The sequence below is a fragment of the Triticum dicoccoides genome, chromosome 7B (assembly GCF_002162155.2).
Source record: "Triticum dicoccoides isolate Atlit2015 ecotype Zavitan chromosome 7B, WEW_v2.0, whole genome shotgun sequence".
NCBI lineage: Eukaryota > Viridiplantae > Streptophyta > Magnoliopsida > Poales > Poaceae > Triticum > Triticum dicoccoides.
The window spans coordinates 741,658,340-741,669,221 of record NC_041393.1 but is presented as its reverse complement, the minus strand read 5'-3'; the positions used below and the strand labels follow the sequence as shown (position 1 = coordinate 741,669,221).

Below are 10,882 nucleotides of genomic sequence, written 5' to 3'. Positions count from 1 at the left end.
CCACAAAGAAGAACCTTTTCTTCCGAATATCGGACACATCCATACGTGTGGTTGCTCTGAGATACATATTTCTTTGACAATGGACCGTGCGAAAATCAAGTCTTGGCATAGCATTTAGTTTAGCTATCGGCTGCTGCATGTTTGTTGAATTCGTAACAAGAACGAAGTCCAAGTTGAAAAATCAAGAACAGACATGATTTATCTGAAACATGAAATTACTACATAAAAAAGGGCCAACGCGGTATCACCACTTTCCCTTTCTTTGGATACCTGATGAATGCAAAATTAAGTTCGCTCGTCAATGGTCGGTGCCCTACAGGATAAATGAATCACTCCAAAAGCAAGCAGGCAAGTAGATGGATGAATATCATTAGGAAATTACCAGCGTCCGAAACTTGCAATTAGTCGTTAAGCTTGTGAGTTGTCGGTGTGCATGGCTTTCACTTGTTCTTCACGTGATAAGAGCAGACGCATGAGGCCAGTCAACAAAATTAAAACCGCGTGACGACTGGAGTATGAAACGAGGTACTTACTAGCTGCTCAATCGCGAATGGAGTACCTACACATGGATCATGGGATTAAATTGCCACCGAAGATAATCCTGGTAGTATCAAATTTTACTACTTAGCATCTTTTACAAACTTAAGCATCCATATGGCAGCAGTGCTTACGCGTAGTGGTGCTGAACGATGCACTAACCCACTAATTGGTACTCATGAGCCACCTACTGCATTGTTCTTTTAGGCCATGCATAGAGCAAAGAGAGCAAGATAAGATAGAGATGTGGGCATATAGATTAACAAGTTGTTTAAACTTGTTACAAATATACTCCACGCCGATGGATCCAGCTCTACATTATTCTCTTTTTTGTACATTTCTACGCCTCAGAACATGGAGGCTGCCGCTGAAACCGTACGATAAGTTTTGTATAGTTGGAGCTCTCGGCTGCTAGCTCTACAATCATGTTGTACTATATACACATGACGGCGTCTAGTTAATTGTGCTGTAACGTCCTAAGAATGTATAGAATCGACCTGTCATCTAAAACAAAACAAAAAATACCAGAACGTGTGGTCATCATCTCTAGAGAGTAGGACAATAAAATCACGACGGAAGATACGGTAAGCATATAACATGCTAAAATTTACTACTCCCTCAGTCCCATAATATAAGAGCGTTTTCGACACTGGTATAGTGTAAAAACTGCTCTTATATTATGTGAAGGAGGGATTACTAATTAAAGTGATCGAAGAGTAGTCGTCATCTCGTTTTGATGGATCGATCGAGCATCCACAACTTTCTCTGGGAGGCATCCGATCACGTTCACATGTGTGTATATTTTAGTAGCGTATGCACAACTGTAAAGTAGTACTCCATAATCATATATTGTGCCCCGACTTGGTGTTTTCGTTGACTAGCTAGCTAGTTGATCTGATCATATCAATCGATCAACCCATGCTAATTGTGCCTATAAGTACATACTCCTTTCCATCCCCCTTAGTCACCATTAGTAGATGACAGTTTAGCTCGCATACACTCACAATTCTGTGTACTATACTGTATACGAGGTTCGCTTCTGGCTAGCTCGATCCCTTCCAGCCAGCCATGAAGGCTCCCGTGGTCGTGCTTCTGGGCCTTGTGATCGTCGGTGCCATTGGTGCTATCAGCGCGGATGCGCGGAGACCGGTGGTGCCGGCGATTTTCGTGCTAGGGGACTCGACCCTAGACGTGGGCAACAACAACCACCTCCCGGGGAAGGATGTTCCCAGGGCCAACGAGCCTTTCTACGGCATCGACTTCCCCGGTGGCGCCCATGCCACCGGGAGGTTCAGCAACGGCTACAACATCGCCGATTTCGTCGGTATGTACGAATCATATACATCATCATGTGCTCAGAATGGTGCGGGGATAATAATATTTACCATGAGTTCATATGTTAATTTGATGAATTGATGGATGCAGCGAGGCAGCTGGGGTTCGAGAGGAGCCCTCTGGCTTACCTAGTGCTGAAATCTCGAAACTATCTCAACCCCAGCGCTCTGACGAGAGGGGTGAGCTATGCTTCCGCGGGAGCCGGTATCCTCGACTCCACTGTAAGTCACTTCAATTTATTTGCATTACATATGCTTGGTGAGTTGTATATGTGCTAGATAAGCCTTGCACCATTTCGTGTACGGTTGTCATCTATTTGTTCCAGAGGATTTGTTATGTACTACATTTGTAATACCATGTTTTGGTAGCAGTGGAAAGTTTTTCCAAAGTTGCCAATATAAACATCTTAAAGTGATATTAGAAATAACTAATTCCTAAATTCAATTTCACAAAACAAAAATCTAAATTCCCCAAAGTGGACGCTGTCCGTCGGTGGATCTGTCCAGTTAACTTGGCGGTGACACCAAGGTTCATGGGAGGGAGCTGGAACGTGGAACCAGGAACCGAGGCGATCCATCATGTATAGGCACGTTACGTAGCTAGAGAAGCTAATAATAATCTAATAATTAAGTTGTCTTGTAGTTACGTAATCATCACATGCTCACAACAGTAAACATCATTTTGCAAAAAAAAAAAACAGTAATCATCAAAACGCACCACTAGTGATTAAGCTTCTCCACTTGTTGTTCTAGTACTAGTACGAGCCATGTTTGTCAATTAACTGCAAGTGTTGTTATGAAGGGTCCCTGTGGTTTCTAATTCGAATTTAATATATAAATTAAACGGCAGTAACTTCATGTCACAAGAGTTGCATGTTACATAGAGAGGTAAATGCATTGGTCAAATCTTTGTTTTAGCGAAATCAAATAATATGTCCTCGCGTTTTAAAATGGAGAAAATATATCGTTACTAATTAACCATGCGGTTGTTGTAATAAGTAACTCTAATAACTAGCTCAACCTACTAATCGTATGTGTTTTACATGCAGAACGCGGGAAAGAACATCCCTTTGTCAAAGCAGGTGAGCTACTTCGCGTCGACAAAGGCCGAGATGGAGGCCACATGGGGCAACCATAAAGTCTCCAAGCTCCTCGCCAGCTCATTCTTCCTCCTGGGCTTTGGCAGCAACGACCTCTTCCAGAGCAGACCAAAGTCCGAAGCCGATGTTGCCGTACTCTATGCGACCCTCGTCTCGAACTACTCCGCCGCCATCACTGACCTGTATGGGATGGGCGCGAGAAAATTCGGGATCATCAGCCCTGGCCCGGTGGGGTGTGTGCCGCGGGTGCGCCTGTTGAACGCGACGGGCGCCTGCAACGATGGCATGAACCGCCTCACTATGGGGCTCGCCGCGGCGTTCAAGTCTGGCCTCGCTACAACCCTCAGCCCAACGAGGCTCCCAGGCCTCACGTACTCACTCGCCGACTCCTTCGCCGGCACGCGGGCCAACTTCGACAACCCACAAGCGGTTGGGTTCGTGAACGCCGATAGCGCGTGCTGCGGGAGTGGTAGGCTGGGCGCGGAGGGTGAGTGCACGAGGAACGCGACACTGTGCAGTGACCGCGATGTGTATGCATTCTTTGACAACGTGCACCCGAGCCAGCGGGCCGCCGAGCTGGGTGCGCAGGCTCTCTTTGTGGACAGCCCGACTCAGATCACCGCACCCATCAGCTTCAAGGAGCTAGCCCACGAGAGATGATTGATTGGTTCCTTGAAAATTACTACAAGACATGATTTAATTTTCTTGACTTTGAGTGTGTTTTTGTATGTTGTTGTATTAGTATTATTTTGAAAACTACATATAGTGTTAAATAATGCTCATACACTAAGCACCAACATTAGGTGTCACGCAGGACGGCACACTTCCCACTAACACAACGTCTAACTTACTCCCTCCATTTACTTATACAAGGCCACTATGGAATATACATTTTGCATCTATACAAGGGCACCAACAGCAATGGAGACAAAATTAATGTTATTTTCTCGTACTAGCAACCTATTTAATACTTGCATGCATGTAGCCATAATGACAGTCAGCTACTTCCTCCATTCAGTTTTCTTGGATGTATGTGGCGTATTAATGATCCCACTAAATGAAAAGAAAATCTGACTTGCAAAGCACACATTAAATTTTACATTGGTACGTGTAATCTGAGTTTGTGGCCTTGTATACATAAAATGGAGGGAGTATATAACACTAAAGAAAAACCTTGCTATCTCATGAGCCATTGTGTTATCATCCCTTTTAATTTTCACCAGCTTGTAGCTCTACAATAACCAAAAAAGCAGTATGGACTCTTTCTTTGTATCAACAAGAGAATACATATACATAGTCTTATTAACAAGAGCGTATGCACAAAGAGGTAACATGTCTCCGAAATAATAGGTTGATACAAGGTTACACCGACGTAAATACCCGCAAGACTCACACAGAGCTCAGCCTCACCAGCACTGAAACATCGAGGCAAGAGAGAGAGAGAGAGAGGGGGGGGGGGAGAGAGAGAGACAGAGATTGCACAAATACACAACTTTTGGGCCCGAGGTAACACAAAACCACTACTCTATGGGATTTTAATAGAAAACCACAACTCCGGGACTAATTGGTAACAAAAAGCATGAATCAACCAGTTTTATCGTATAAAACTGTCCAAATTTTTAAATGGTAGGCCAAATTGCCTGAAAATTACCCATATTGATCATTTAAAATGTTTGAATTACTGTAATTTTTTTGTTTTTTTAAACGTTGAATCGTTGAAGAAAATCTTTCCGATTCTCACGAAAACTATGCAAATTTTAAAATGGTTGGGCTAAATTGACTAAATTTTTTCCAAGATTGATCATTCAAGACTAAACCCACATTCCATAATTATCTTTAACTGAATAATTGAACCAAATTTGTGCTTTTTTGTTACTGGTTAGTCCTAGAGTTTTTGTTTTCAATTAAAATCCTCTGGAGTTGTTGTTTCGTGTTACCCCCACCCCCAAAATTTGTGTATTTGTGCAATTTCCTATCTCCAGAATAATAGGATGATGGAAGGTAACCTGACTCCAGAATAATAGGCTGATGCAAGATTATCGATGTAAATACCCGCAAGAAGCACACGGAGCTCACCCTCCACAACACTGGAACATCGGACCAAAATAATAGGGGGTACTGGAACCATAGAGACGAGGATAGATTTACCCGAGAGAGGGAAACAAGATATCGCCTTAGCCTAAAAAAACAAATGAAGCTCCTCCTAGTTTTCTAGTTGTTTTTCTATTTTTTTAGATCTACTTTTTACGCTAGGTTTTATCATATGGTTATCCAAAGAAAACATAATTTTTTTGACATACTAAAAAAATGAATTTGAAAAAACATGAATAATTTGCAAGATTTTGTGAACATTTTAAAACAAATCCTGTACATTTTTTCAAATTCCATGAACACATTTTGATCTTGTGGATATTTTTATTAAATCCTCAAAACTTGCCGAATTTTGTGAAAATTGTTAAAATTATTTTCTAACATAAAAAAGTAAATGTTTATCGAGCATTTTACAAAAGGAAAAGAATGAAAGGAAAAATAAAACCAAAAACAGTAAAAGAGGAAGAGAAAGGAGAAGGAAAAATATAAAAGAACGAACAACCAAGACAAAAAAGAAAAGAAAATTTTGTTGGAAGGAATCAGTTTGGATTCGCCGTATTCGCATCTATCTATCTATTTGTGTCATGGTTGCATGAAGAATAAATACCATATTTTCAGAATTTACACAACCATAATCTGTTTAATTTCAAAGTTTCATGATCAGATGATTAGGAAAATAGATTGTGTAAGCTGTTTATATCATGTTCTAAGTAAACCTTCAAAAAGTAATTAAGTTCGGATGTTGTTTCTATAGAATCTGTATGAACTTCTAAGATGTAACCAATAAATGTGTACATTTTGTGCCATCGCGGGTTAGCTTTCATGGTAAAGTTAAGTGCACAAGTGGTAATAGGAATAGCAAAAAGTGGCGGTGGCATTGAATAATATCATTCGTAGCTACAATTATTAATTTCGAATGATTGAAGAATGCTAAGGACAACACAGCTATTGCCCTTGTAACTATGAGACTAAATATGTAAATTGCTAAGATTTTAGGTGCGATCCTGAGGAAACAAGCGGCGACTCCAATTACACTCTTGTGAAGTATGCCCTCTTTGCTATTTTGTCACGATGGTTCACTATCGTTTCTCTGTCTAGAGAGTGTTGGGGAACGTAGCATGCAATTTCAAAAAATTTCCTACGATCACGCAAGATCTATCTAGGAGATGCATAGCAACGAGAGGGGGAGAGTGTGTCCACGTACCCTCGTAGACCGAAATCGGAAGTGTTAGTTAACGCGGTTGATGTAGTTGAACGTCTTCATGATCCAACCGATCCAAGTACCAAACGTACGGCACATCTGTGTTGAGCACACGTTTAGCTCGATGACGTCTCTCGAACTATTGATCCAGTAGAGGGTCGAGGGAGAGTTTCGTCAGCATGACTGCGTGGCGACGGTGTTGATGATGTGATCCGCGCAGGGCTTCGCCTAAGCACTACGACATTATGACTGGAGGAGTAAACTGTGGAAGGGGGCACCGCACACGGCTAAGAGAAATCTTGGTGTCCCTTTGGGGTGCCCCCTCCCCACGTATATAAAAGAGAGGAGGAGGAGGTCGGCGTCCTAGGAGGGGCGCGCCAAAGGGGGAAGTCCTACTAGGACTCCCTAGTCCTAGTAGGATTCCCCCCTTTCCGGAATAGGAGAAGAGGGAAAGAGGTGGAGGAGAAGGAGGAAAGGGGGGCTACGCCCCCACCCCTAGTCCAATTCAGTTAGGGCTGGGGGGGGGGCCTCCACCTGGCCTCACCAACTCTCTTCCACTAAGGCCCATGAAGGCCCATTAATCCTTGAGGGGTTCCGGTAACCTCCTGGTACTCCGGAAAATGGCCGAACCTCTCTGAAACCATTCCGTTGTCCGAACATAACCTTCCAATATATCAACCTTTATCTCTCGACCATTTTGAGACTCCTCGTCATGTCTGTGATCTCATCCAGGACTCCGAACAAACTTCGGTCATCAAAAACACATAACTCTCAATACAAATTGTCATCGAATGTTAAGCGTGCAGACCCTACGGGTTCGAGAACTATGTAGACATGATTGAGACACATTTTCGATCAATAACCAATAGCAAAACCTAGATGCTCATAGTGGCTCCTACATATTCTACGAAGATCTTTATCGGTCAAACCGCAAAACAACATACATTGTTCCCTTTGTCATCGGTATGTTACTTGCCCGAGATTCGATCGTCGGTATCATTATACCTAGTTCAATCTCGTTACCGGCAATTCTCTTTACTCGTTCCGTAATGCTTCATCCCATAACTAACTCATTAGTCGCATTGCTTGTAAGGCTTATAGTGATGAGCATTACCGAGAGGGCCCAGAGATACCTCTCCGATACACGGAGTGACAAATCCTAATCCTGATCTATGCCAACCCAACAAACACCTTCAGAGCCACCTGTAGAGCATCTTTGTAATCACCCAGTTATGTTGTGACATTTGATAGCACACCAGGTGTTCCTCCGGTATTCGGGAGTTGCATAATCTCATAGTCATAGGAACATGTATAAGTCATGAAGAAAACAGTACACTACTAGGGAAAAGCCTAGCAGCAGCGCGGGTTTTAGGCCTATCAGTAGCGCGGGAAGGAGCGCTACTGATAAGGCGCTACAGCTAAACCTTAGCAATAGCACGCCTAGATCCACGCTACTGCTAAATTGACTTAGTAGTAGCGGTTCTAAAGAACCGCGCTACTGGTAATTAGTAGTAGCGCTTCTCCTTTCCCGCGCTACTACTATTATTTAGTATTTTATTTCTTTTTTATTTCATGTTGTATTCATACACCTTTACACAAGTTTTCATACAACAGGAATTTAGAGATTGTCTTTACATCATAATGAGTTATTACATCACGGGGTGAAAGAACCGTGGACTAGTTTCAAGTGGATGTCCATCCACTTGAAACTAATCCGCGGTTCTTTCACCCAATGATATAATAATATCATCATCATCATCATCATATCATTAACAACTTATCATCATAATACATCATTGTCATATAACACCTCCTCAAGATCATCAATTTCATCAATGACATCACATAGCAAATTGGTCACTAGTCGTAATCACAAGTACTCCTCATTATCAACTCTAACACATTACCACATAATAAACATATTGTACCTCATAGGACCTACTACATTCGATTAAGACCTACTACATTTTCTAAGGTAAAATAGCAAAAAACAAGATAGCCCCTGACTCTCCATTATGGAGAATGGAGATTAGCCTGTCTCCAATTCTTGCCTTTCGCTGAATGTTACTTCCAAGAACCTCCTTGCAAATGTCCATACATTTCTTTCATTTTTTGATGATCATGTGTTCACCGGTTTTAGAAATCCGATATGCACAGGTGAGCTCCCTAGATTTACCTGGCAGTATGTTCAGAACTGAGAGGCGACCATTCAGAGACATCAGATGAGGCACACAATCCATCAGGAGTTTCTGTTGAAAAACATAATAATAACTTCGTAGTTAGCAATGATGTACTAGTTTTAGAAGTATGCAAAAGATGCACGGATGTCGTAATAGTAAAAAATCTTACCAGGGTATCTCCAGAGAAGTTACCGTGGTTCAACACATGCACTAGTGGCACGTATTCACCATAATTTGGAGGAGTTCGATAATAGTTATTGTAATTCTCAAGAAGAGTACAAAATGCGATCAGATGATTTTTCTCCTTATACGTTAATTCGGTGCCATCGGTGTAGTGGGTTTTATCTACCATCTTCCGCACAGTCTTTGAAGAATCAAAATAAGCTATCAATGGAAATAAGTTATCAACTATTTTGAAATAAACAATATAAATTAGTTAATAACTATGTTTGAGAAACTCACATAGCGATACAATCGGAAGCGTATCAACAAGGACCCAAATGCCCATATGGTCTTGCTCGATGTCAGGATCACCAAGATCCATGGCGACAATCATACCCTCATAAAAACCATACATTTTGCAAAGTGCTTCCCAATTTGGCAACCAAAATGGGTTACGCTCTGACCATTGCACAGATTTACTTCAAAATCCATCTCATGATGGGTCCTTAGGTGTATTTTCTTTGTTTCAAAATTTTCATGGTCTTCAAAACCCATCCTCTCCAAGACAAAGCGTCTTGCATGGCATGGAATAAGCTAGTCAAATTGTAAAATATGAAAATTAGACGTTGAAATAGTTGAAGTCATGCTTAATTGCGAAAAAACGCTTGCCGTTGTTGCGTACCGTTTCAACATCGAAGGTCTCCTCGAGCTTAATGCTGAAGCGCCGATCTTCGTCCAGCTCAATGAACCTGTCGCACATACCTCGATCGTCGTGGCACCAGCTGCACTCCCCCAGGAGACTGTCGTCGTCCGAGTACGACATTTCCTACGTTCATAATTCAAAGATTAAACGTGTACATATTCTAGCACAAGTCATGCCAGAATTCACGAAAAAATCCGGCATGACCTTTGCTAAAAGAGGACATATCGAGCGCCTGAAATTTGCCGGAACGGAAATTAATCAACACTCCGGCAAAACATAGGCCACTCGAAGATGTAAACTGAACATGAACGGCCACTTGGGCAACCACATATCCTATTTGAGCAACAACACAACCTGAAACCGTATAAGTTATCACTAATACATCCCGAATAATTGCTTAAACTAAAAAATAACAACAAATATGACATGTTCAACTAGTTTTATTAATTCAACAAGTTCTTACTAAATATAAACTTACTATAAATAGAAAAAAAACTAGTTCTTTCTAAAAATAAAGTAGTTCAACTAGTTATATTAATTATCTTACTAAAAATATATTAGTTCTATTAATTCAACTAGTTTATTAATTTACTTAGTAAACTAGTTAAACTACAACTAAAGCAGTTCAACTACAACTACTATTAATCATACTGCCCTAGTTAACTAGTACCATCACTACTAGTAATTAACATCTACTACTAAAAATCTAGTACTAATGTGAACCCTAAATTAACACCTACTACTACTAAAAATCTAGTACTAACTAAGCAACATCTAGTACTAGCTATGAACCCTAAATTAACATCTACTACTACTAAATCTAGTACTAACTAGTGCCAGGGGGTGGGGGGCGACGGAGAGGTAGCTAGGGGCGGCGAGGGAGGGATCGGGATCGGGAGGCGGCGGTGCTGGGTGGGCTCGGGTGGCGGCGGTGAGGTCGAGGGCGGTGGGAGGAGGGCTGCCGGCGGCGGAGGGAGGAGGGGCGGCCGCAGGCGGAGGGAGGAGGGCGACGGCGGAGGAGGGAGGGGCGGCCGCAGGCGAAGGGAGGATGTGCGAGGAGGAGGGAGGAGGGACGGAAGGAGGGGAGTACCTCGGCGGCGGACGGACGAAGGCGGCGGCGGCGGCGACGCACGACGACGGTTATCGGCACGCGGGTGAGAGTGAGAGTGTGAGTGAGAGAGAGGGTCGGTCGTGCGCGTGGGGGTAAGGTAGGGATAGTTGTAGCGCGTTTGCCGAAACGCGCTATAGATAATCTGAATAGCAGCAGCGCTTTGCATATAAACCGCTACTGCTAAGTGTAACTATACAAAAATACGTCTATGCAAAATACATTGGCCATCAATGATCTTTTTGTGTACAATCTGAATTGTCAATATGAGTCCTCTCCGGTAGGAACCGGAGAGTTCAGTGAAGACCAACTGGTTGTGATAGTTTCAGAAATAACATATTTAAGGTGGTAAACACCCTGTTCACGGAGCGATGTGGGACTAAACTTGTGAGCTGATCTTACCAGTAGCGGTTTTCTTCGAAGCGCGCTGCTGCTAACTTCCATAGCAGTAGCGTGGTTCATTATA

The 10,882-nt window shown here is 42.4% G+C and overlaps 1 protein-coding gene across 1 annotated transcript; it reads left to right on the top strand.

Annotated features, from left to right (window-relative positions):
- Nucleotides 1-1,467: 1,467 nt before the first annotated feature.
- On the top strand, nucleotides 1,468-4,143 carry LOC119339351 (GDSL esterase/lipase At4g28780-like). Its single transcript, XM_037611450.1, has 3 exons — nucleotides 1,468-1,861; nucleotides 1,963-2,093; nucleotides 2,921-4,143. The coding sequence occupies exons 1-3, from the start codon at nucleotides 1,606-1,608 to the stop codon at nucleotides 3,629-3,631; spliced, it is 1,098 nt and encodes a 365-aa protein (XP_037467347.1). The 5' UTR covers nucleotides 1,468-1,605; the 3' UTR covers nucleotides 3,632-4,143.
- The last annotated feature ends 6,739 nt before the right edge of the window (nucleotides 4,144-10,882 follow it).